This window comes from Glarea lozoyensis (genome assembly GCF_000409485.1).
Source record: "Glarea lozoyensis ATCC 20868 chromosome Unknown GLAREA6, whole genome shotgun sequence".
In the NCBI taxonomy this organism is placed as follows: Eukaryota; Fungi; Ascomycota; class Leotiomycetes; order Helotiales; family Helotiaceae; genus Glarea; species Glarea lozoyensis.
This window is the reverse complement of record NW_007361001.1, coordinates 1506556-1533089: the sequence shown is the minus strand read 5'-3', so window position 1 is coordinate 1533089 and position 26534 is coordinate 1506556. Positions and strand designations below refer to the sequence as shown.

Here is a 26534-nt window from a genome sequence, read left to right as displayed (position 1 = left end):
CTCGAGGTTTGTGATTCATGGCATAAACACCAGGCATCGACAATGGTCATGAGTTGATTATAACAAGAACAAACAAACAGGTCGTGAGTCAAGCGGCTGCTCTGTGTTCCCGAATGGAGGTTGTAGTAATGAAAAGTTTGGAGTTGACCCCAACATGCCCCATGATTCGAATATGAAGTGGCTGGGCGGTCAAAGGGCGCTTCCAACAGTTGGCTCACAGTTACTAAAAATTAGCTAAGAATGAGGTTTGATCATTGGTATGATCTAAACTCGTTTGTATAGTGACGAGTAGTTGGGAAGACCAAACTGCATAGTCTTGAGAAAGGTTCTATGAACTTGATGTTTCGGCGATAGTATGTTACATTCGGATATAACAGAACGATTTCCGAGAACTCTGCCAGAGTTACCAAATTTCATCAATATATGAAAGTCTTACATTTTTTAATCATTCATTTCATCATCGTCGACTGAGCTATTAGTATTGTTCTACTTGCAATGAGCCAACAATACGGGTTCTGTGCTGAGTCACGAGCAACAACATAGAAAACATCCAACTGCAAATCAACGAAAGCCACCCACCAGTGTGTTGCTTGTCCAGAAACTGATCATTACTCGGCTTGTTTGAGTAAACACATGATATCGCTTTTTGATCCGAAACATTATATCTATGGAGGAAGGATCGTTGGAAAGTTGTTTTTTGAATAACATTGCATTCGACGGTGTCCAATGAGTTTTGTAACGCACTGGTGACCTGAGAATTCTGTTATTATCAGCTGGTGGCCATCGACTATCGACCATCGACCTCCAAACATCCATCTTATCGAAAAAATCTCGAGTCCGCCAAACCAATCGTTACCAGAAAGCAACTCCCAACCCTCCCTCGCCCCGTAGCACTATCCTCAGCAAGCTACTTGAGAGGTTCTCCGCGTCTTGAGGCCACTGCTCTGCTCTGCAATCAGACCTCTCTTCTTCAATAACTCCATTTTCACGCTTTTTTCATGATAGATTCAACGTCACCCCGAAAGTATTTGGCGGTAGCTGCGATCACAAGCATAAGTTCATTCTTCAGCTTTTCATTTGAACCTTTCTCAATGACTGATGCGACATCTCCGACAGTATCCATGATACGCTCTACATGCTCTGCCAGTCGCGCCATACGTTCGCTGTTCGCTGTGTCATGGTTGTTGTTGCCAACTTGTGAGGTAGCTGATTCGTAAGGAGATGCTTTCGCTCTTCTTGGTTGGTTGTCTTTCTCCCCTAACTTTCGCTTGCCTTTGTTGCTGCCAATGCATCTATCGGTCGTGTTACCATTGTTGTTAAGGAAAGGTTGAGATTGGGCTCCAGTAACACTGAGTGGAGGGGGGGACGTCCGGGAGGGTGGCGGACACGCCCTCACTGCTATCATTAGTAATTGCTTGTTGACGACCAGATAAACTGTCGCTCGAGGCTTTTGGTGGGGCTTTTGATGTTTTGTATTTTCCAAAAGGTCTTACTATTAGTCCAGACGCTCCAGAACTGCTTTTCTCGTTCATGGCACTATTCCCAGTGTTTAGTCCGATTTTGGCAATTTCACTATTTGCTAAATCTCTTTTCTTCGAATTGAGAGTCGTCGTGGGTTGTTGAGATCGTGGATTTACTTTTAAGGATTTCTCCATTCCATTAGGAACACTGCCTTTTTCGGGTAACTCTCGTCTGTCGTTTGTTTGTTTTCGGGTTGTGTTGATATTTCCTGCAGCACCCTGATTTGGCTTTTCATTCGCATTCCCAGCTTCATCTGAAGACTCGTCTGTAATAACGACAATATTCGAGTCGTCCGGAGAAATTTGCCGTGTGTTCAAGCATGTATCGATATTGACCAAATCGGCCGGCTGTATTGGCCTAGGCCCACTTGACGTCTGGCATTCAGCAACAAAGAGAGCCCTGGCTTCGTCCAAAGTTGTTGTTTTAGAGATCGACGACAGATTATGTACGTCTATGACACTCAACTCTCGTTCGGGGCGAATTGCGACTGGAAAGACATCTTCCAAGTTGGTCAAAACTTGCCATTGCTTTTGGATTGTCTTGACATCCGAATTATACTTTTCTCTCGTTTTGTTGCTCATCACCCCTCCCTAAACATACGGTTAGTCTAGGAATGCATATCTATTGATGACCAAGAGCTTCATTGCAAGAAAATTGAAGGAGTGAGCTCTGATATTGGAAAGAATATTGGAAAGGATATATATACCGTGCGAGGCCCTCCAATACCACCCATGTGTGAACAATTTCTCTTTTAGAATAATGATTGACCTCCTTATGGGTAATTTTTCGCCTGCCCTATATGCAAAAACGGATGAACGGATGCATTAACTGCGAGGCGATCTGAGGGGCTGCATCCTTCACTTCACGCTAAGAACAAATTCTAGACAGTGAATGATTAACAGAATACACTAACACGTTCCACTTTTGTTGACCACCAAATTAATCGTTCTTGATAGCCCGTTTAGGACATATTCACCTGCCTGAATGTTGAGCTTTTTATCTTGAAACCTCATTAGCACCATCATCGTCAAGCAAAGCTGTTTTCAAGCAAATAAAATAGAACCCAAAAATGTGGCGCTGCCAGGGTTATAAAAAAACGCTGTATCAAGAAATCAAAAGAGTTATCTGAGTACAACAATGGTGACAAGTAGCATGAACGGGTGGTCTTCAGACCTGCAGATATGCGAACCATGGGCAAGACAAATACTAATAATGACATGGAAACTGGGCTTTCAAATAGGTCATCATAGTCAATAACAGGTGATATTCTATATCAAGTTATCAACAAATCTCAATAGAGACTACAAGGCGATGATTGCTAAAGGGAGTTCACAAAATATATGTATCTTGCTTTAATTCAACATGCTCAGAGGATATGTGTAGACAGTAAGACACAGTAAAGTATACAATTAAAAAGTCCTTGTTCCCTAGGCTTGAACTATGTTTCATATTAAATGTTTACCTCGGACTCACTCGTGAGTGAATGAAATTTGACCAGGTCCCTTACCGGCTTTCAACTCCCTTAAGGTTACTGTGCCACCGCCAATTTCTGAAGATATCCGCTTGTGCCACAGCAAAACCCTCCCAGTTCGCGACAAGCAATTTTGTTTCCGGTCAATTTCCAACTCTTATCCTATTGGTCAAATTTCTCGGCAGTAGTGATTTCGCAGGAGGTTCTTCGTTTGGCATCAACTCCGACCAGAAGCCCCTTACTTATGATTGTGAAATATTTCTTTCATTAAATCTATCCATTTGATGGTAAATTTGAAGTACCAAAACAATTCTGTGTATGGTTTTACTTCGAAGTCCAGAGCATCTCGTTTACAACGTTTTGATCGGCATGTCTCAGCTTACGGTGGTGGAGTATTACTTTGTTCTATATGTCGATCTGCCGCGACGTTGACGACAATGCAGTACCAGAAGGACTCAAGTCTGGGTTCACGTCAAGCATCATTATTCAGCCTAGAATTCGCACATAGCTTTTGAGATTCTGGTGTAAGAAAACGGTTGCCATTAATAAATATAAAACCACCAACGGCGTCCCTGATCAATTCCTTCGCCCTTTTCTGACAAAATCTGGTAATGTTAACAGGATAAAAGCTACCTTGATCAACCACTAAAACAAGGAACTGTTGCGAATAACAAAATTTGATGCTTCTCATTGGCCCGCCTGGGAGGAAGTTACATTGGAATACTCGTTGGCCAGTCCTGAGTGGTCTTGGAACATCTATGTTTAGCTCCTTCCACTACCACCTGACGCTTGAATTAACCCCCACGGAATTGTTAGTCGCTACCAAATCCATGGAACTCGGTGAAGTTGTCACCCCCTGTAGACATGCGAATTAGTAGGGCTGATATAGCGTCAAACTGTCATGCAACGGCATTGGCAAATTACAATTCAAACAAGCCATTGAGCATTCGAAACTTAAAACAATGCTATAATTTAGTCGGTAGCTGATGTGTATGGCTCGAGCAAGGCTCACCTCTCTACCGACAGCAAGTTTACCCTCACTGCCATCAGCCTCAAAAACATCAAAGCATCGTCCCAAGTCAATAGATGATAATGGCCTCACATAATTTCGCTTACCTGGACAAAAGTAAATGCCATGTCTCGCACCCGCACACCGACTCCTCGAGTACAGTGCAAACTATCACGAACAAATGCCCAACTGAGGTATTTCTTCGTAATGCGGAGTATATTGATTCCCAACAGAGATAGCCGAACTAGCTCTTCCAACTGCATTCGCCACCGGGCGTTAGCCACGAGTCAGCAGTCTGGATCACCTCAAATGTAACCTTTGACGGATCTGATGTTGGTTGCTTTGCCATGTAAGCGTAAGCGACTTTACGCAAATAGACGAGGAGAAGAGGAGAAGAGCTGCCGAGTAGAAGACTTCACTGGTGGTTCTCTAGTATGGGATATAGATTACGGCAAGTTGTACGGTAAAGTATCTAAAGATTTTCTGATTTTCTGCGGCAATTTTGCCATTATCCATATTTTTATCAGCTCCATTTCTCCATTGGCAAGCTCGCTCTTTGGATATTTCAACCAGCTTTTTTCTCCCTTCGCTCACATTGTCCCGCTCATAGTAGACCCATATTTTAGATACAGACGGGCACTATTGTATGCACAATTGACAACGTTTGCACAGTAATTTATTGAATGCGGCGCAGAAAGTAACCCCTCTTTGTTGGAGGTATTTCAACCCCACTATTGGCGAGGATGGTGGAGGTGATTTTGCATGGAGTTGATGCGGGTGCCGCTGCAAAATTGTTTTACTGGAACCAACAGCAGCCCGGGGTTTTCGATTCTTCAGCCCCTCCGCATCCCCAGCATGATTCCAGCATCTCTCCCCTTCCATTTCGACGCATCTCAACGCCCATGGAACGTCGTCAGGGCCGTCCCGGAGCCCACCCGGTTCCATTCCAGGTCCAGCCCATCTCGCGTGTTTCTACTCGGCATCAGCATGGGGCTCTATGCAGAACAGGCGCCATGCCGACTCCATTCTTCCTAGAACAGTAGGTGAGCCTTGCGTGCCGCATGCAATATACTCGGATTGCAGGACGGATTGAGCAAAAAGGTACCGTACCATGGAGTTGGCATTCAAACATTTAGTGCTTATGGCGAGCAACCGAATATCTGGGAGACAGGGACGGGGAGGTTGGAATTGTTGATAAAGAGGTCTCCCCGAGCGGATTGGAAAGGCCAGCCAGCTTTTGATCACTGCTCTCTATCAATCATCATGGTGCGATCTCTGTTTACGCTCTTGATAGCTGCCGCTGTTCAAATTGACGCTCGCGCAACGGGCAGAAATGCTGTTGTTGTCGACTCTTCGTCCGTCGCCAGTAGTGACTATGACTATATCATCGCAGGTGGCGGTCTGGCAGGACTTACGATAGCCGATCGTCTGACAGAGAATCCTAAAGGCAAGTGAAATCAAGAATCCCCGTGGTATATTTTCCTAACAATTATTAGTCAAGGTGCTTGTGGTAGAAGCAGGCCCCTTCGACGGGCAGGAGGACGGTGTCCTTGTGCCTGGCGATTATAACCCATCACCATATTTTTGGTACAACACTATTTCTGCTCCGATTGCTGGATTACTGAATCAAGTATTCTTTGTTATCGCGGGCAAAGTAGTGGGAGGTGGTTCGACGATCAATGCGATGTTTCTTCACAGACCTGCCGCAGAAGAAATGGCTTCGTGAGTACCTACTCATCTCGCTTTTTGAAACTCCGCTAATTCGGTATCGTAGTTGGGAAGCATTAGGTGCCAAAGGCTGGGGCTACAGTGACTTGCTACCATACTGGAAGAAGGTTAATAAACTTGCATCGGCATCAGTAGAGCACAAAGTACTGACCATAAGCAGAGCGAAACTTTCAGTCCCCCCAATGCTGCTTATGCCGCCGCTCATAACATCTCGTATCAAGACAGCATCCACGGTACTAGTGGCCCAATCCACTCAAGTTACGCGGAGTACGACTATCCAGGTGGAGGTGAGTTATTGTCCAGCATCTACCGAGACTCTCGAGGCTAATTACTTAAAGCAAACTTCTGGACGGCAGGTTTGTCGATCGGACAGAAGAAAGCAAAAGACATCAACAACGGAGATGCCGTTGGCCTTTTCAACCTTCTCCGTGCATTGAACCCAAAGACCGGCACTCGTTCATATGCTCGTACTGAGCATTATGACCGAGTCAAGGCAACCCGGCCAAACTATAGCATTCTCCCATCGACGCTTGTCAGCAAAGTTCTCTTCAAGAACAAGAAAGCTATCGGTGTTGAAATTCTTGATCCTGCTACAAATATCAAAAAGAACGTAACCGCAAAACGCGAAGTCGTTGTCTCTGCTGGAGGCGTGTTCACACCTCAAATTCTCCAATTATCGGGAGTTGGACCAAAAGCTCTTCTTCAAAGCTTAGGTATACCCGTGGTTGTGGATCTCCCTGGTGTCGGTCAGAACTTCCAAGATCAGTCAAGTCTTGCGATCAATTACAACTGTAGGTTACCATTCTTAAAGCTGATCAAGCACTTTACTGACAACAGCGTAGATACCAACCCAATCATGCCAAATACTGATTCTTTGGTAAACAACGTCACCTATCGTGCTGAGCAAGAAGCCATATACAATGCCACACGCAAAGGTGCATTGACATTGTGCGCCAGTACCGCAAACCAAGCCATTGCATTTTCTCTTCAGAACGCTACCACGGATTACGCTTCCATCATCGCATACGCAAAAGCACAAAAGCCATCTGACATTTATCCAAATGGAACCCATCCAACAGTTCTCGCTGGATACGCCGCCCAACGTCAACAGCAGTATGCCCAACTAGCATCGCCCGGATCGCCTATTGCATCAGTCTTCTGGAACACCGGATCAACCACAACAATTTATATGCTTAGACCATTGAGTCGTGGTACGATCAACATTGTCGCCCCGGATGTGACAGTGCCAGTGTCCCTTGATTTCCGTACTCTTAGTGATGACACGGATCTCAAGATGACTCTTGCAATGTTCGCAAAGAACCGAGAGATCATGAAGCAACCATCAATGAAGGTTCTTGGACCAACTGAATTGACTCCTGCAAATGGAGCGACCAACCCCGCAGTTGTGGAAACTGCTTTGAGGGGAAGCATTCAACCATCGAACGCTCATCAATGCTGCACTACCCCAATGATGAAATTGGAGTATGGAGGTGTTTTGGCTAACGATCTTACCGTGTATGGAACGAGTAACTTGAGTGTTGCTGGTGTCAGTACATTCCCCTTAACTGTTGGCTCTGCGCCTTCGAGTACACTTTACGCCGCCGCCGAAAAAGTAAGTGGCAACTTCAACTCTTTACGTAGCATCTTACTGACTCAATGCTTCTAGGCCGCAGATCTGATTAAGAAGCGTAATGGAACATAAGAAGATCAACGTAAAAAATCAGCTTTCCTCCGAGACACGAACGAGGATTATGAATTAGATACATGATTAATGAATTAATGGATACAATTAAAGAAATGAGCACCAATGACTTTTGATATGACCTAGCCATGTGACATTTGCGAAGTTCGTGAGATGGTTCAGCGCGTACTTCGTAAATCAAGAAATCGCCTCTGCTCCGGAACCACATGACCCAGCTTGTTTGCCTCTTATGCTTACCTCTCCAGCCACATCTTTTCTTTTTACGTATCAACCAATAATCGCATATTCCAACATCAATGAGAAAAGGCATCCGATAATCTAACAAGACAAGTGTTACACAACATAACAAACAATCTATTTTGATCCTTCGGCCCCGGATCTCCCTGCCTCCCTAACGGTGCCGGCAGTCGCATATCAAACAAAACAAACTCCACGAATCATCGGAGCGGCCTGCATAACCAAGCCTTCCAACGGAAATCGCAGACGCAGGCTTATTGGTGTCACGATATGAATCGGGTGTGGCTGCGGCAAGACTGTTCTTCGGGTGTCGTTTGCCTCCGAGATGTTTGACCCGCAGTCGTGCTGTGCCGTGAGCATGGCGAAGAGGCAAATTGAAGTTCGTGAAGGTTAGAAGTAGGTGAGTTGAGTTGGGAGTATATAGCTGTGAGTATTCGCATTGAAAAAAGTATCTCTATCACTTCATTCTCAGTCACTCTCATAAGCATTACAAGTCTTCATCATCTCATTGCAATTCCATTTCAATTTCAATCGAATTCTTCATTACCAGTTACAAGCAGATTCGAACATACATCAAAGCTTTCAAAATGCATTCCACTACAATTCTCGCTTCTCTCTTTGCTCTTGCTGGTTTATCAACTGCCAGTCCAACACCTCAAGCAGCTGATGACGGATCATGGACACCAAACAAATACGACACAAAACTCTCCACAGAACCATCAACAACAACCACAGAGGAAGTTAGAAGCGACTCCCCAACCACCATTCCCTTCCCTCCCAACTCCGGCGCTCTCGCAGGCAAAAAAATCAGCATAGCCAACTTCCCCTTCGGCTACACATTCAAAGACACAAACCTCACCCGCACCTCCATCTCCATCCAACTCGACACGCCCTTCGTCTGCTCCACCAAGAACGGCGACAACTGTTCCATCGGCGACCTCGCCATCGACATCTGCTCCAACACCGGCGAGATAAGCCCCGCGCAATACGCGCTCATCCAATGTCGCACATCCACCAAAGCTCATCCAGATATGTTTGTGGCGTTTAACAGTGTGACTGTTCAGCCTTTCGTGGTTCCGGGGACGGGCAATACGAAGACGTTGGAGATTTTGGAGTGTAGGGTTATGCCTGAGGGACAGAATGTGATTGAGAAGATTGAGGGGGTGGAGACTATTGTGCCTTATGGACGGGGGTTCTGCAGTGGGGCTAGTCCGAAGTAGATGTGTGATCAGTATCTGGGGGGTAATGGGACGTTACGAATTTAACGAATTTCATTTATTGTTTGGCATTAGAGTTGAGTAATTAGTAGTAATAGAGCATTGCAGGAGTCTAAATCAGTATTGGAAATCAGTATTGGAAATCAGTATTGGAAATCAGTATTGGAAATCAATAACTCCTGTATTGGAATCTTTAAGTACACAATAGTCGTGCTGATAGTTTTACATAAGAACAGCTCTTTGCTCAAAAATAATAAAATCTGTCTAGTAATTTAGAAGTCTCCTTTTTCATGCTTAAGTTTCATTAATTGAGCACTGCTCGTCAAGTTCTATCCAAAATCTACCCCGGCTATTCTCATCAATCATCAGTCTACTAAGTTCTAAGTTCTAAGTCTAATAGTCTATAATCTAATAACTCCAATCATCCAACCTCGTGCCATCTAATTATGCCCCCACAATCGAAATAACATAAATCTAAACATCGCTGAAATCCACGCTAAATTGACAAGTCTAAAAGTTCTCCAGAACAAGAGCATTCGCAACAAGATATTACAACCCTACCAACGAAGATTGCAGCAGATCACTCCCAACCAAAGCAAACAACGTTATGCAGTAATTACTGCAAGTTCATCCTCAAGCCTTCACACCCCCAGACTTCATCTTCTTCTTGGCATTTTTGATTCTACCAGCCCATCTCCTCTTCCACTTAGTTCCTGCTCGCTTGATTCGCTTCCTTGGATAATTGACTGGACTCTCGCCTCCAACAAATATGAGAGCATCATATAAGAAAGCACCAAATATCGCGCCGCTGATTGTCGCACACCAAGGGCCCCAAACCCAATAACTGTTGCCAAATGTATTACCACCGCCATAACCCAGAGCAAGAACTGCTAAGCGAGGACCAAGATCGCGTGCAGGATTCATGGCACATCCAGTATTGTAGCCGAATGCCATTGAAAGAACAGTGATCAAGAGACCAATGATCAATGCAGACATGCCTGCTCCAGGCGGTGCATTGGCATCGTCTCCAAGAGCGAGTACGGCAACCGCTAGTATGGAAGTCGCGGTGAATTCTGTAAAGAAAGCTGTTGAGGCATCAATCCACACGTGTCGAGGATACGTGATGAAACTGCTGAGTGTATGTCCAGTTGCCAGATTTGCACCACCGTAGTTGACTATGTCTGCCCGAAAGACACCGAATGCGATTAGAGCAGCGATAAAAGCACCGAGCAACTGGGCGAAGACATAAATTGGGATCTTGCGAAGCGGAAATCCGCGGTAGATGTAAAGCATCAGAGAGATAGCTGGATTGAGGTGAGCACCAGATATACCACCAGCTATGTAGATTGCGACCATTGTTGCAAGACCCCATGCCCAGCATGTCGTGTCTGCCACGCCGGCTGATCCATTGGATGTGGTAACCGCAAGATTGGCGCAGAATCCAAGAGTAAGCTGGACAATAACAGCAAGCAGCTCAGCTAAGGGCTCTCTAAATCTTAATCGGATGACACTCCAATGGGTGTGCAGATTATGAATTTCATCCTCAGCCATGCCATAGTTTGGTTTTATCTCATAGTCCTCGACCCAATGACCGTCATCATCAAAACCATCATGTTCATGGTCATGATCATGTTCATGTTCAGTAGTCGTAGTGGAAGCATCGTCGGGATAAAGCTGGGGTTCGTTCGATGGAGGGATTTCTTGTATACTTTGTAATTTCGTCAAATTAGGGTCTTGTTCATCCAGTGCCACATCAATGCTAGGATTTATTCTTCCACTCGGCGTGATCGGAGAAGTTACTGAAGGAGCGAAGGAGTTCGTGCGGCTATACGTCCGCATCAAATTTTCTTCCCTTCTCTGTCTCGCACTCTGAAGCTGCGACGATATCCGATCTAGACGGAAGGTAGGTTCAATCCGGCCTTGTTCCAAGTCTGGATGCTCATCCTCGTCCACCTTTTCGTTGCCAGTTTCGTTGCCGAGATTCAGTTCGCTCCTCGTTGGTATCATTCCAGGTCGAACAACCCTGGGTAGAGGTCCAGCAAGTCCCCATACCGGGCGTGTGTTAGGTGGTTGGTCGTAAGCTGGGTTCAGCTCCGCATATCCTGGGTCGACATACGGTTGATTGGAAGCCAAAACCTCCACTGGTGGTGGCCCTGCCAAACTGAAGTCACCAGGAATCGATTGAGAATCTGCATCGCGTCCGGATGCTATGACTACTGTGGGCCTCCTTCTTATGGAATTGCCTCGATTGCGAGAAACTGTTGCCCAGGTTCCTCTTTTTGTCAGACCTGGAGAGACAAAGGCTTGAGAGGCAGTATTTGCTCGTGGTCTCTGCCTACGAGAATGTGATACCTCACTCTCCCTCCTATCCAAGGAATAATCTTGGGAAGCCAGTCCAGGAGACGTCACAATGGACGAAGCTTGCCTTCGGAGGTTCTGAGAATGAGGTGATATGGGTCGCGATCGTATGCTAGGATTTCGTGAAGACTCGGTCCTGCCTCGAGGTCGGGTGGTTAATGGGAATGCTGTCGTAGGACTGCGAGCACTTCTCGGAGGCACAGGTGATGTTCCAGCTCTGGAAAGGTGCGTGACTCTCGGGTCTTCTTCGTCTTGGTTGACTGGCTCAGCATCGTCACCAAAAGGGTTGGGCTCTTCAGTCTGAGGAGTAGGTGCGGTTTCCTGGATCATAGGCGCTATCCTATTATTCTCGGCTATTGACGGTGCTCTACTCATCGGTGGAGTCTTTGTTTCCAAGATGGATGGTAAAATAGAGAAATCCGGTCTTCCTAGGGTTTGAGGTTCCTGAGACGAAGATGCATTGTCTTCAGTCGTACTTCCACGAGGTTTATCGAGACTTCGTGGCCGCTCTATACTTCCACTCCGATCCGCCATGGCTTGAGATTTAACGATTAAGTCTGAGAGTCGTCCGCAATATGAGTAGGTATATCAATAATTTAAGAATTATTGTAAACCGGACTCAAATATAGGTGGTTGCTTTAAATCAAGCGGGAAAAAGTCGACAAATTACGAAAGATGTGAAACGCGAGTAAATAAGAAATCAAGAGAAAGGAGAAAGATCAACCAGGTTGGGAAGCTATGGGAGACATAACCATATATATCAGCTCCTTATCAACAATTTGCGGGTAGAATGGAGACAGGTTTGGTTCAGGAAGTTCCAAGACGTTCCAGTCGCCGCACAGGGTAATCGGAGGCTCGGGCCACAGGCACGGTTGCCGCTAATTGGGCGGCAACGCGAAATTTTGCAAAATAAGCTCAGAACAAATTCTCCACGCCGACGTAGGGCCATCCACTTTTGTGGAAATTTCCCATCAGAAATAGAAATCAGTGGCCTTCGAGGTGGACCAAACGCTGCTGCTTATCAGGACTATAAATCGCACCGATTAGAAGAGAAGGGATCGCTTGAAGCTATGGCCAAGCCCTATGCAACCCATCCATGAATGTGATATGGCTCGTATGGTAGTGGATCCCGCGAGCCTCAAGATCAGTCGAGAGGGTTCTCTGATAGCGTCATGTTGAGCGTGCTTAATCGACGGTTGCGTTGACTATTTGAGTAGTCTTCATGCGTGGACATATACGTATAAGTGACGATAATGTCGCGTTCGGAGACCTCGGTGATAGAAATAAGAAAACAAATCCGAAGGGGAAGGAACAGAGAAGTAGTTGGAGACTTCGTCATGTTGGAACGATTGTACTTCGAAGTATAGGAGAATTCCGTGGGCCCATACTCCATACTCCATGATGCCATACCTATATTTAAAACAAACCCCAGCATGTGATAATTGTGCAACCCAGCATTGACTTGTCTGAGAGCTCCTGTCCAGTAAAACATCCCACGAGATTACTATGCAGCGCCCAGCGCTCTGCATGCCTCTATCAAATTGGGCAAATCGTCGGCAGTGTTATTGGCAGCTCCCCATCTTACGAGACCCAACCTAAACCTCGATGTCAGTTTCGATTCCGCTTCAAAATTAGATGATTGTTAGCATGTATCGTCGAAGGTCTCGGACTTCCGAAGAACATGAGAAACCGCTATCTTATTTCTAGGAGCCTGACTTTGGCGAGGAAACCCTTCTCGTCATGAACATCGAAAGGAGAATGTTTCGTACTCATCTGTAGACCATGCACCGCCAGTCTGCCATCTGTTCCCGCTTGGATCAACCTCTCTTCCCCAATTCCCTTCTTCTTTTCCCAGCTTTGTCCTTGCAATTTGTGTCCAAGGATTCAACAGGTGGTACGTTGTACTGATTCCCAATCCCCATGCCGCGTACACCTCTCTTTCCTCATCAACCACAATTTGCACACTCCACGCACCGCCCATTTGGCTTATCCACCGATCGGTAGCTTGCTTCGAGCTATGTGAGACTGCAAAAAACTGGAGACGGGTATATTTGTTCGCTAAACGCCTCAACTCAATGAATGTTTTCTCTGCAACTTCACGAAGCGCCAATTAGCCCATGCCGTAACCTACAGATGCAATTGACTTACAAGGACAACCGGCATGCCTCAAAAACACCACAACTGCCGGTCTTCCATCCATTGGCGGCAGTCGTAACTTTGCGGTAGCCGGCGCTTGTTTCCCGACTACGGGTGTTGGCGCGACTTCAACAGGTGGCGGTGGAGGCGTAGCCCAAGACTGCCAGCTTTTAGGGACCGATAGATTCGCAAACGGATTCGTAATTGGCGTGTTGACGGTACCGTCGCTATTTGAAAATGATTTTGTGTCTGGCATAGAGAGGGCGCTAGACGGTATGCCAGCTTTACGCATAGCGATTTTGGTGGTAAGTTTGGCAAACATGGCTGGGTATAGTTGAGAAAGGACTTGCAACGACTGGTATAATTGAATGAAGATGGTAAAGAAAGATAGTCTGAGGTGGAAAGAGAGGAAATAGTAGTTCAAATCCCCGGATGGATTTGTTTCAACATAGAGGAGCCAGCTCGCTTGAAACAACTTGTCGCCAGATCAGGAGGTGTTTCTGTTCTGTGCCTGGGGAAGACGCGGTTGAAGATGCAGGGACGACTTGGCGTATCTGACCGCGACAACTTTCAGGCGGATTCCGGGCCGGCCCGTAAATCGGAGCACATACCATTGCTTGCCATTCTATTCCATTCGCATTGAAATCTTGAACAATGTATTTCTGTGGTTTATTTCTACAAAGACTCTATACTTTAACCCAAAATACGACTCCAGCAACACTTCCAAATAACGCTGAAGCGACCAAGAAAGGCAGACCCAACCAAGCCTGTCCTATCTTCATACCCAAGCGGAAAGCAATCGCCATGCCAGGTCCAGCTAGCAAACTCCCAATACTTTCCATAACACCGATAATAGCATACAGCCTTCCTACGTCGCTAGTCTTGCTGGCGTGATGTGACTCTGCTAGAGAGGTTATGAGACTACGTACAACCGGCACGAACCCAGTTCCTAATGTGTAAATCACAAGACCGATAATCATGAGCGCAGGCGTAGGTGAGACTGAGAGAACGAGAGTCCCAAAGATCATAAGCAATATGCTTACTCTCGAGATTGTGAGGTCTTTAAATGCTGCAGTGGCCCCAGGAAAGGCGTAGGTGGAAATTGCTGGTAGCACCAATAGGAAAAGAATAATGTTTACAGCCGCTCTTAGGGAGAGAAGCAGACCAGCCTACGACGGATTTGTTAGTACCGCAAATAAACATGTGGGAGATCACCCTACCTTGGCTATGGACCAGTGATATCGCTTCGAGACATATTGGATTATCAGGTTGGTTGATTGCCTGCCAACCTTCGAAACAAGAAAGGTGAAAACAAGAGCAGCAACAGCTTTGTCTCTCGTCAAGAAGCTGAAGGATTCCTTCATATCGCTTAATCTTGACGGCTTTTTAGGATCACTCTCATCTGCTTCAAGTAGCGGTCTCTGTTCCTCCTCCTCTACCAGAGCTTCAGATGATCGTGAACTTTCAGCAGTATCCTCGGGTGTCTTTTGAGGCAAAGTCTCTGGTAACGGAATTATGAAAGCATACCCAAGTAGTTCGAAACCTAGAGCCGCTAAAAGAGGAATCCATACTGATTTTGTCATAAGCATTGAAGCAATTGGAGGAGTTAGACACTCGGCGACCAGATCGCTTGTGAATCGATACAAAAATGCGGTACTCCTAGTTATTATGTCAGCATATTGACCCTGGTTGAAGTCCAAAAAAGTTTCAATACCTCATGTCAAGCGGCGCAACATCAGCAACAATTGTTGACGCCATAGCTATCCAATAAATTAGCATACGTTTTTCTTGTTCGCTCCGGAACCGAGAGCCGTGTCTAAAGATGAGACATGCTCCTGGCCACTAGGAACCAGAATTTGAAGGGAGAAACAAAGGAAAAATACGGACTGGTTGCAGTAACATTCCCTCCGCCTATCATTAAAAAGATAGACGAAACCCATACCCATCGCAATGGTAGATGCCACCATCCCGCCTAAAGATAGATTGATCAGCTTGACTTCCATCTTCTCCAATCGCACCAATTTACTTACGACCAAGAGTGTCCACACGTATGCCATAATGCAGCCTCCAAGCGCAGCAGTAATGACCAGTTTCCGTCCATACTTATCAGCGACCCATCCATACGGCACCGCCAACAAGATACTGGATATACTATCGAACGCAACTTGCCAACCTTGGATCATCGCCAACTCATCCTGAATCTCGTCAAGTTTGCAATGCTGTTCCGGAATGGGTCCTCCAGTTGGGACTGTTTGTGGTAAGCTGATGTTGTGGGTGCTGTAGTACTCGTCACAAATTATAGATTCGTAGAGACGTAATCGAGGTGCTTGAATCAGATAATCACCGATATCGAAGGTAATGCACAGAACAATGCATAGGAATGTTATGGTCTTCCAATCCCATTTCGCTGGTGACTTTGGAGATTCTGGAAGGAGGTTTGTCGTCTCGTCGGAACCATTCAAGGTCCTGTTAGCGATGCCACTCATCAGCGGTGAACGGAGAGTTGGACGTTGTCGATAAGCAAAAGCGAGATCCTTCTTGAGGTGCAAATTCCAAAAGAATTTCAAGACGCTGACATCTTGCAACTTATATGTTACCGACCTATCTTACGCGCCTCGAATCCAGGCAACCCTTCCATGTAAGATCTCGGAATTCAAAAGGGGTTTGATAACGCACTGGTAGCGGAGATACGGAATTCGCAGGTACCCCGTACCTAATTAAGCGAGCTCTCGTTCGTCATTTTGAATGATACTTGTTCTGGCGCACCATACAAACCCAGAGATGAGAGAAACAAGCATGTTTTAAATCTAGCCAGCAGTGCAGATCATTCCTACAGGAGACAGATAAGAGACACCCTGCGCCCTATGAATGCATAGATCAACAACTTACAAGTGCAAGTGGTAAGATGGATGAGAGTGAAATGTGTTTGAACTCCGAGTTGTCCAAAAGTGGAAAATGGAATTTTATGTCGAAAATCGAATATCAGGGAAGCACAAGTTGCTAACATCTTCTGAAGTATATATCTTCCGAACCCTTTCGAATGGCCTCGTCAGCTCCGCACCCCTCTCTTCGTTGTGCTTAATCTCAACCACAAATATGAAATCAAGAAGATATCAAGCAAATAATGGGTTTTGAAAGGATACTTTTACACTAATAAATCGATCGACAAGAATTCACTAGCGCATATTTGCCCTAGACGGTAGTTTGAATGACCTTTAATGTATGCATTCCAAACTACACTCTTTCATGCCCTTTTGTCCTATCTACTGACCGCTCATGATTTTGTGTCGATCGACTTCCAGATCACTTCCCAGTGTTGGTCATAGTATGGACGAATCTGATCTTGCCCTCTTGAATACGGAATTCGTGCGTATCCTGTTCATTATCAGTATTCGCAAACTGTCTCAGGAGTCAAAAAGTAAGAAGAATACATACAGCAATTCCAGAAAAAGTACAGAAGACGTCGACCGTTCCCAATACCTCATCGATGATGTATCTTCGGTTATTGATCACCACCCCAGTTGGAATACCAACTTCGCAAGCTATCAACCATATTAGTATATCCTCATAACAGCTCTCCCATTTTTCATCTGATACAACATCACAAACTACCAAAGAAATCCTCTCCACTCACTATCATTAGGACTTCCCTTCCCCGTATACGCACCCCCCTCAAGTCTGGCACACGGAATCCCCCACGGAACCTTAACATTCTTATCATTAAAAACATCCAAATAAGCATCCGCTGCCGCCTGAATAACCTTTCTGGTATCCCTCTTCGCCGCCGCAATCTCACCCCAAAGGCCATCTTCCGAAGCCGCATACTTCAGCGTATTCGCCGCGTTAAACAACCAATCCCCCGTTTCCGTCACGATGGTCTCGATCTTGCTCAGACTAGTGTTGGAAGAGTCGAATCGCATCTGCGTGCCGATGACATATGGATGAGCTGAATCGGTGACGATGATTTCGGTGTAAGTGGCGCATTGGGTGGTGTCGAACGAGGAACGGTTGTGTGCGATTTTCAAGGCGTGGGAGAAGATTCCTGTGGTGATTGTTTTGTTGATTTCATTTTCGGTGTAGATTGTCTCGGGAGATGAGAGTGAGGTTGCGGATCCCGACATGTATGAGGAGAGGAGGGTTTGGGTAGCTGATTTTAGGGACTCGCGAGTGCATTGTGCTGTTACTGTACTGGTGAGAGCCAGCGCGGCAATGACTGGTGTAAGCATCTTGTATCAGTAGTTCGAAATACTGGAAGAGATTGGACACTGAAAACTTCTTGATATGTTGTAATAAACAATCAACTTGCTTGGAAAGGGGATGAGAGATATAAATCAATACCGCACACTTGTGGGACCTACATGGGAGCTGTAGAGCCATAGATCAATTCAGCATGCCAATTGCACGCTCGAAGCATTGTTGCATTGATAATTCTACCATCAATCAATCGGCACTGGCAAAACTCGCTCGAAAGCTGCTCATTACTCTGCGGGTAGTGGAAAATATATTGATCCCCTCTTGCCTGACGATTTGTGGGGTAAACTTGTCGGCACTTGCAGTCAACATATTTACAGGTTAATTGCTCCATTGGACAAACCAACGGCCGGAGATTAGCTTCTTGAAAGCATCCTAACTTGGAGTACTACTTCTGTGACCTATGAGGCGATTCGCTGCTCATTCTTAGATTTGTCGCATAAATGAGGTACAGTCCACAGACTCTTAAGCTAATTTTTAAATTTCTTTTATTTTTAGCCGTCGGTGGCAGCAGGTGCCACCATGGTATCGCTCTCTATTCATCTCATGAAACCCTTTCCGCTATAAACATACACAGGGATGCCCTTATATTGACACCCTTTTCTCTTTTGCACCTGCTTTGCATCGCCCCGACAAGTGCTGTGCTAAATCATCAAATCTGCCAGCACACCCATATGTGTGACTCGGAGTGTACGCAGTAAAATGTAGTATGCCAGTTCAGACCCATGCAATGTATATCAAGACCAGACCAACCCAGACCCAACGCAAAGAAAAATGGAAAACGATCCGTCCGGCATCAAACGCTTGGAAATGCTTCAATTACACAAACAAAAGTACTCTTCTCTATTCGAGAGATCTGGAATCCGTCGATTCCCTCATAACAGACCAAGTGCTGTTCAACAGGCTTTTATGAAATATGGAACTCTGGAAAGGGTCCTCTCGAGGTGGGAATTGAGAGAATATGCCTTTCCCTCAACTTATCCCGATTGGAGATTTCAGAAATATGAAGGAGTGTTAAACACGTCAGACTAGAGTCTGAAGGGGGTAGTGAGAGCGCGAAGCAAGATTGGAGCTGGTCGGTAGCTCCTAACGGCATATTTTTCGCATTCTGATTCAGATGCAGCCGACAACTCGCTAACCACAGGTGGCGGCCGTAGTCCATACTCTTTAGACCAGGCGCAACGTGGGTGACGCCATTCTGGTTTTTTTCTCGGTTTCTTAGCCCCCTTTACGCTCGGATTCGTTACTGGGTAACTTTTCGCTTTGAGGCTGTCCATTGATGGCGGTCTTCATCTCTGCAGCACCACCTTTCTTCTTGCCCTTGGGTATCTTCTGCCATGTACCCGACGAGCCTCCTTCGCTCTTCGAGGCTCGAGTATGGCTGTTGGATTTCTGGGCAGCGATAGCTTGTTTTCCTGAGTGGCCGTTGGCCAGCCCAGACTTGGGAATCTGCTTGCCAGACGTTTCAACATCATCCGTGTTTTTTGGTGGCACCCGCCCCCCCTTTGGGATCGCAGTCTGCTCAAGCTTCCGACTTGCGGCAGGTGATGGTGTCCGGGTCTCATAGACGGGAGAAAGATGGGGCAAATCCTCTCGCAAAGTGTCGTGGCGACCTCCTATATCAAGAGGAGACATTCCCCCGTTCTGTCGTGATAATCGCATCCTCTCACGGGAAGTTGGCGACAATCGTTGAGTAGGTGTGGTAAATGGATCTGAAACAATTATCCCGTTCGGTGGGGTAGCTACAACACCGACAAAAGAAGGGGAGCCGTTTACGACCGGAAGAGATGGGAGGATCTGGGTGGTCGACCCGTTCACTACCATGGGCGGTTCTGTCCGCTCCTCAGCTCTCACATCTCTTGGTGTCAGTTGGCCCGGGAGCTCCAGACTGCTTTCGGCTGTGGTTCCAGATGCTTGAGAGACTGAATCCAAAGATCCCACTGCAACATCACTAGCTCGGTCATCACTCAAACCTCCTCCATTGATCGAGGCTTGCCAGTTAGGTATTGACACTGAGGTGGGGACATTCGACCCATTGACTACGATAGGCGCTTGAGTGTTGAGTGCCCGAAGATTCGAGCTCGAGATTCCGTGTACTGCTTGAGCACCCGGAAAGGGCGCCGAAGGGGCGCCAGTGGAGTAGGAGCGGTCATGCCCCAAGGGTGATGGAGAACGAGAAGGTCGCTTCAACCGATCCAGAATTGATTGTGGAAGCTGATCTGTGGAGAGCCGTCTACGGCCGCTATGGCCTAAATCGCCAAAAGCAGGTATTGATAGTGCTGACTCTCTCCGAAGTGGTTGCATTTGCCGACTATTGTTGACGTAATATCCTACATATTCCTTAGGAGCATGATAATCTGGAGGTGTAGTTGAAGGAAGAGCAGTAGTACTCATGTCAACAGTCGCTTCAGCATTCTCGTCCGCAATGAAATTGGGAATTGGAAGCCCATTGGCTGGCCGTGACTGTTGGTAAATGCCAAGCCCTTGAGGAGGTATTGGAGCACCTTGCATGGCCATATGCGCAGTAGCAGATCGTGCTGCTGGCTGGGAGTGCGACCGAAGTGAGCTGCTCGACTGAGCATTTTGCCCTCCGTTTGTGACCGACGACCTGTGGATGCTCCTTCTCAACTCAGGGACAGCAGCGCTCAACGAAGGCGAGGAAGGGTTGGTGCTAGGCGTCTGGTATCCAAACATAGGGGAGCCAGAATATCCACTAATCGGATAGTAGTACATATCTGGTCGTATTGGAGCTGTCAGTGGAGGTTGATCGAAAGAGCTCGTCCGATTCCGATCCGAAGATGGCTGTTTCGTGGAACCGTTGCTGCTCTGACCTGATTGAGACTGAGCATATGGATGGTTTTGCCGAGCCTGCATATAGCCTTGTGATTGGTTATATAACTGCAACCGCAAACTGTTCTCCTGAGCTTGCAGTACCGAGTACGTAGCATATAAGTCGTTGTGTAACTGTGCCTGTGCTTGCTGCTGCATCCAGATATCTTGAGGAGTCATGTTGGGACCGAGGGTGGCAGGTGCGTAAGGTGCCTTGTCAAATCCCGCACTCGAGGCTCTTCTGTTACTATTTCCACTATTGCGGGGGTGCGCATTATTATGGCGCCCACCACCTCGGTTTCCACTTCTTCCGCCTCTGTTCGACTGTGAAGTGCTCCTCAAGACTGGTCTGGGCTTCGGAGGTGGCCGTTCCCATACTCGTTCCTCTTCTTTCGGAAACTCAAACTGCTCGCAACATTCCTCCAGCTTCCCCTGTGACACAAGATCAAAAGCTCGTCTGATCTCTAGGTGCAATCCTCGAAATGATGTATCATCAGCGGTGTTACCAAGATTCCGTCCGACATTAAAAGGTTCCTCGACACACAGCGTATTGTTGTTGGCCAAGTGCCATTTCTTCTCAATCTTGGATATCTGTTTACCATTTCTAACAGAAACAACGTGCTTGTCGTAATCAAACTCGTGCCCGTAGAACCTGAAGAAATGAAATAGAAGCTCTCCAATGGATTCTTTGTTTCCCTTGCCATATCCCTGTAGTGCATTCAGATCGTCTGCAAATGAACTTTCGGACCCGTCCTTCGCTGGCAGCTTCATATGCGGTCGTTGGTGCAGTGCTGGCAGTACAGGAGGCGTGCGGTTCTGGAGGAAATATATGATCATGCATATCCATGTATATGAGCTCAGTGTGCCACCAAATGCTGTGCAATATTAGCAAGGCCCTCAGCATGTGCAGAGGCCATTGGTACTTACCAGCGTCATTCACTATCCTTCGCTTCGTCCAATGCTTCACTATCATCGCTAGAGGTCTTACTCGTGGGTCGATTTGAACATATGTCTTGATCATTCGGGTATTCTCAAGAGCGAGTGGATTATTGACATTCATATCGCATGACAATCGCAGCTCGGGGTCCCATATCTTGACAATGGGCACCTTCGCCGTTGAAACACAAATGACCTTCTGCATTCCATCTAATACGTGAGTCAGCTTAACGTTCAACATGCCGCGGGCTTCTTACTTCTCGCAAGAAGATCTGCAATCAAACAGACACCTTCCATTTCTTTGGCATCCGTGGTAATGCAGATATCGACTGGGATCGTGTTAGTAGAGTTCGAGAAAACTGATGCTAACAAACTGACCGTCGGACTCGTCTGTACAGAGCAAGTTCCCCGAAGAGCCAAAGACATGGACCTTAATAACATGCCCAGGCCATTCCTCATTGAACAATCTCTCCAACTTGACTATCAACTCTTTTCTTCGCGCTTCACTCTGCTGTGTCGGTAATAACCGATCGTAGAGCTCTCGCATATCTGTAGATAGAATTCGTTCTTCATCTTCCGAGAGTTTACTCTTGATTGTTGCCGTATCTTGATTTTCGAGTCTTTCACTGCCAATGCTATACGGCATCCGTCGCTTCGTGTGCGCCTGAGCAGTCTCATACTGACAACCACCCTGGGGTACACGTCTCACAGAGGGCAGAACAATATTTGATTCAGAATACGCCGAACGCGGGGAGTGGCCATGAGGCGCGGTTGGGGAAGGCTCTCTCGACTCGAAAGAGAAATCGCGAGGGTGTTGGTGCGGTGTCGAGGGAACAGAATTCGATTGTTGTGAGATATTTGTATTCGTGTGTTGTATATGGGGCCGATGTGGTAGCTGGCTGGACATGTCCAACCTCTTCCCTGGCATGGTAGCTATTTTTTCCTTCTCTGCTATGAGCGCGCGCTCGCCTTTACTGGATTTACGAGACTCCTTATTCCCATGACCAACCCGAGCCGTATTTTTCGAGGTTCTTGCCGTGCTGCCGCCACTTGAGCCGGACCGCTGGCCAGGCACAGCCTGAATATGTTGAGCAGATAAGAGAGGAGGGAGTGGCGAAGATTGTAGTTGGGTGGCTCGACCTGAGGATATCAACCTGTTGTAGTGCGCGAGCTGTGCCTGGTGGAACGAAGGTTGTTGCGGAAGGAGAATCGGTATGATGTCTGGTTGGGGAAGATGCTGGAGAGATGTAGCACGACTCGATGGAGGAAGGGTATTCGGGTCTGTAAGAGTATTTCGGCGCACGAGCCGCGACCACTGGTATTGATACTGAGAAATGACCGAGGAAGGCAGGCCCTCCATATAATTCAGCAATACTCCAGCGTGTTAGTGCTGTGTGATTGTCCTTTGCAGAACCAAGGGCTGGCGGATGGCTGCCCCAATTCGAAACGAGAGGAACGATGTGTGTCAACGTTCAGACGCGATTTCTGATTCACAGAACAGGTGTCGGCATATAGCAGACGAATGCGAGGATAGCGTGGTGTTATGTCGCTCTGCGAGGGGATGTATACTCGTCGTGTGTAATTAATTGCGTTCGAGACCCCTTCTCAGGAACGGGGTATTTTGGTGGTGTTCGCGAAAGGACCGTTGGCGGTGCGAGAGGGGTGTGAAGAGAGCAAGACCGGCCGACTTTTTGTATTGTATTTAACTCAAGAGAAAGAAGGCAACAAAAAGATGTACACACGCTGCCTATTGCTATGATTGAAGCTGCGCGAGCGGGATTTGCTTTGTCTGAGGGAGAGGGTTGTGTACCACCACAATGTTCGAATAACGAGAGTGAGGTTGCCAGGACCTGATGGACCAAACAGGCACGCTAGTTCTACTGGAGGCCGACAAGGGGCTCCAACCTAAGGAGACCACACCACACACCCGCGGCAGAGCAGAGAGTTACGGGCAGATTGCAGTGGTGAATAAAGTGGCCAAAACACGCTCGGCATAACTCCTCATCTCATCGTCGACGTTCTCTTTTAATTGCTTCATCCTCAAGGAACCATTATCAGAAATATACCACCATCGCTCCTGGCTGGCTTCACTCGGTCCCATTTACACAGCCTCGGGAACATCGACGCCCTGAGGACGGACATACTCCCATGATTCAATGTTACCAGTTACCAGTCACCAGCTACCTTACCGGCTACAACGATTCCATGCAGACGCACTGTACTCACCAACGACCCCCCCGCCATGGCCAGCACAAAGACCGCCATTGACCAACAGGCCCAGCAGACGACGGTCCCTTTCGACTCCGCGGCTTCATTCTTGAAACTACTTATTTGGGATCAGTCGACAGACTGTCTTTGTGACGGTGATGTGGCCAAGCCAATGCGAGATTCTTATTTGGTGTTTCATGTCTTTCTTTACAAGCCCTCTTTGTGATTCGGAGAACCCTCGTCCAGTCAGCAACCTCAATCGACCCGTGGGCCTCTCCCAGCCATAAGGCGCCCACAGACGAGCTCACAACTCAACCTCAGCCATCAGCTCTTCCGAAGCTGTTGAGTATCGGCACGACGCTGTCTCTACTCAGCTTCTCAGGTGCAGGAAGATGGACAACTTTTTCATAAGATCCATCTGAGGGATTGACCAGTTCTTCTCACACCCGACGCTGACTGCAGGCAGAGACGCTTCCTTCCAGGCCGAGACGGCGAATACTATGAGAGTGATGCCTCGCAAGCATATCAATCGGATTACTTCACAGTTTCGGCAGCAGCAGATCTTGGGATACTTGGCCAAACAATTATCCCACTCGTTTTCTTCGGCCCTGCTCTATTTGTGCAACATCGTTCAGCTTCTGAGGCACGCGCCGTTGTTTTTAGCATACGAGAAACCACGATCTAGCATCCTCAATTTATCGAGTAATACGAAATCGAATTACCTAGTCCCGTGCACTATATATTCGTGTTTTTCTTCTATCCGATGTTAAAGCGCCGACACGAAGTGTACTTCATGTACCTCGTGTACTCATGCTTACTTCAATGCAGTCATTGGATCTTACCCCATCGTCTTTACTATTTTCCTACGCAAAGCTTGGAATCAGCAAGAATTTTGAATCGCAGGGTCGTAGGTTTTGCAGTACCGGTCGTTTCTGACAAGCAGATCTGACGGTGGCATTAGCTCTTACTTCAGACCACTGGAGCCATTAAAAGTTCCTACCACACGACTTCTGCCTCTGTCATAAGGTTCGCTTGTAACGGCGGCCTCATCAAGGCTGCGGCCATGTCATCGACTTCCTAACCTGGCCGAGGCCAGCTGTGTAAAGATCGCTCCAAGTATATAAGCGAACATCTCAACATTATTGGGTCGTCTAGATGTGCTATGAATCATGTGAAGCTCTAAGGAAGGCAAGCAAATTAACAGTTTCAATTTGAAGTTAGTTCTGTTACGATTTGTAGTAAGTGTTCAGACGACGTTAAATTTGTTCAAAGTCTCCTGAGAGAGAAGACGATACTACACAGATGAACCACGTTGAAGCAAACGCAAAGAACCCTCAGATTTCCCCAGCAAAGCAAGACTACATTTAGGCTCAAAAGACTATGAAAGACGGAACATTTGCTACACGATGACTTGCTGTACATGAGAATGGGAAATAAATTCCACCACTTAGACCCAAGCGAGAATCGAAGAAGCAACCGAGAGTTTTAAAAGGTTCCAACAATCTTCTATTTAACTTCTTTCGATCATCCACATCAAGCCACATCACAGATTCCAGCCGGGGATCGTTCACAAAACCCGTAAGGAGAGATCTGTGGCTCCTGTCTTTGTTCAAGATCTGGAGGCTTGGTTTTGTAGGTAGCCAAGAAAGGGAGAAAGGCTGGTACCGCGTAACCGTACTTTAGACAAAAACGGTGTCGGTTTTAAGCAATCTCCAAGCCGTCGCTCCCGCTGGGAAGTTCCGAACCTGGTTAAAAAGTATGAGACTTGTCTAACACAACGTGGTGCATTTCTACTAAAGTGGCTTTTAGGAAACCTGGTACGGACAGAGGCTGCTACTGATATTTTAAGTAGAATTGAGGAGCCATCCAAGAAGGCAATGATTTGGGATCGCACTTGCAATTGAATGAACATTGAATTCATTAATCAGTCATTTCGATCATGTCCTTCATTTCGAAGTATGACGCTTGAGAGTCGAAAGCCGGATTGACAACGCCTAGGGCTGTTGGACAAAGAATCCCCACTCGACTCCAGACGAGGCGATGCAATATGGAAGTGGAAAAATATGTTAGTGTCACCACCAGATTCGAGGCAACTGCTGCAAGATGCCTTTGTGACTGAAAAATCTCACATATGACGCCCAACACTCGACTTTTGCTGCATCAGATATGATTTGTGTGTGACAAAGTCATAGAGCTGGGGAAACACCCACGGGTACAATCTCCACGAGATACCACCACTGTATTTTTTCAGCTGCAATTTAATATTCAAAGTCCTTTGGGAGAGACAAAATCCGCCTTTTTTTTTTGGAACCAAAAAGGTAAATGCTAAATGCAAAGGCTTTCCGCTAAATCCTCAAACCGACCACACGAGCAGAAGACCTGGGCCAGAACATGAGCTTAAAAGAACCACCACATCATACCTACTCAATTGATCTCATCAGATGTTAGCTGCGGTAATTCACAACCTACCAGTACGAATTTATTACTCTCGTGACAGGCTAATCGTAGTTATAATTTGACCCGCGAACCCGGTCGACCATATATCTCCAATCTCGTACCAATACTGTCATCGTGCTGTCTAGTCAGTCACGAACAAAAATATCACAGCCAAGCAAGCCGGACTTTTAGACTTCTCCAGGGCGCGATCAAATGCAAGACGTATGAATTCTCATTGGCTGCACGGTATCGACAGAGCCTCTTCATCGCGGGCGGCACTTTCGGCCCCGCTAGCACGGCACGCTAGTAATGCATTTCCAATTCTCTCGACCACGGAGCTCCCCTCTCTGCGGTCCAAACACCGGCACGTCATCGTGTGCTCATGAACGATACCTTATATGCCGATAGCGACACCCTCGTGGCACAGAGATCACGATGCTCATTTACCTACGTCAATAGAAGGAAGTTTGTTCTTTTCTCGAAGTTGCTCGTGGA

The 26534-nt window shown here is 46.8% G+C and overlaps 8 protein-coding genes across 8 annotated transcripts; 2 read left to right on the top strand and 6 right to left on the bottom strand.

Moving 5' to 3' along the window:
* Nucleotides 1–985: 985 nt before the first annotated feature.
* On the bottom strand, nt 986–2254 carry GLAREA_02823 (uncharacterized protein; the record flags this gene model as incomplete). The annotated part of the gene is made up of 3 exons (XM_008087908.1): nt 986–1395; nt 1436–2111; nt 2228–2254. The coding sequence occupies 3 exons, from the start codon at nt 2252–2254 to the stop codon at nt 986–988; spliced, it is 1113 nt and encodes a 370-aa protein (XP_008086099.1).
* A 3010-nt stretch (nt 2255–5264) lies between these two features.
* GLAREA_02822 (FAD/NAD(P)-binding protein) lies at nt 5265–7431 on the top strand (the record flags this gene model as incomplete). Its single annotated transcript, XM_008087907.1, has 7 exons — nt 5265–5427; nt 5498–5723; nt 5776–5836; nt 5890–6016; nt 6068–6520; nt 6572–7341; nt 7396–7431. The coding sequence occupies 7 exons, from the start codon at nt 5265–5267 to the stop codon at nt 7429–7431; spliced, it is 1836 nt and encodes a 611-aa protein (XP_008086098.1).
* Nucleotides 7432–8255: 824 nt separating this feature from the next.
* GLAREA_02821 (uncharacterized protein) lies at nt 8256–8888 on the top strand (the record flags this gene model as incomplete). The annotated part of the gene is made up of 1 exon (XM_008087906.1): nt 8256–8888. One exon carries the CDS (start codon nt 8256–8258, stop codon nt 8886–8888), a length of 633 nt encoding a protein of 210 aa, XP_008086097.1.
* Nucleotides 8889–9518: 630 nt separating this feature from the next.
* GLAREA_02820 (Aquaporin-like protein) lies at nt 9519–11777 on the bottom strand (the record flags this gene model as incomplete). Its single annotated transcript, XM_008087905.1, has 1 exon — nt 9519–11777. One exon carries the CDS (start codon nt 11775–11777, stop codon nt 9519–9521), a length of 2259 nt encoding a protein of 752 aa, XP_008086096.1.
* Nucleotides 11778–12747: 970 nt separating this feature from the next.
* Nucleotides 12748–13701, bottom strand: GLAREA_02819 (Thioredoxin-like protein; the record flags this gene model as incomplete). Its single annotated transcript, XM_008087904.1, has 3 exons — nt 12748–12838; nt 13013–13337; nt 13392–13701. 3 exons carry the CDS (start codon nt 13699–13701, stop codon nt 12748–12750), a joined length of 726 nt encoding a protein of 241 aa, XP_008086095.1.
* Nucleotides 13702–14065: 364 nt separating this feature from the next.
* On the bottom strand, nt 14066–15865 carry GLAREA_02818 (MFS general substrate transporter; the record flags this gene model as incomplete). Its single annotated transcript, XM_008087903.1, has 5 exons — nt 14066–14548; nt 14600–15038; nt 15094–15139; nt 15267–15351; nt 15410–15865. The coding sequence occupies 5 exons, from the start codon at nt 15863–15865 to the stop codon at nt 14066–14068; spliced, it is 1509 nt and encodes a 502-aa protein (XP_008086094.1).
* An 817-nt stretch (nt 15866–16682) lies between these two features.
* GLAREA_02817 (uncharacterized protein) lies at nt 16683–17605 on the bottom strand (the record flags this gene model as incomplete). Its single annotated transcript, XM_008087902.1, has 3 exons — nt 16683–16754; nt 16815–16921; nt 17014–17605. 3 exons carry the CDS (start codon nt 17603–17605, stop codon nt 16683–16685), a joined length of 771 nt encoding a protein of 256 aa, XP_008086093.1.
* A 1243-nt stretch (nt 17606–18848) lies between these two features.
* GLAREA_02816 (PAP/OAS1 substrate-binding protein) lies at nt 18849–22755 on the bottom strand (the record flags this gene model as incomplete). The annotated part of the gene is made up of 4 exons (XM_008087901.1): nt 18849–21334; nt 21387–21605; nt 21653–21724; nt 21774–22755. 4 exons carry the CDS (start codon nt 22753–22755, stop codon nt 18849–18851), a joined length of 3759 nt encoding a protein of 1252 aa, XP_008086092.1.
* Nucleotides 22756–26534: the final 3779 nt, after the last annotated feature.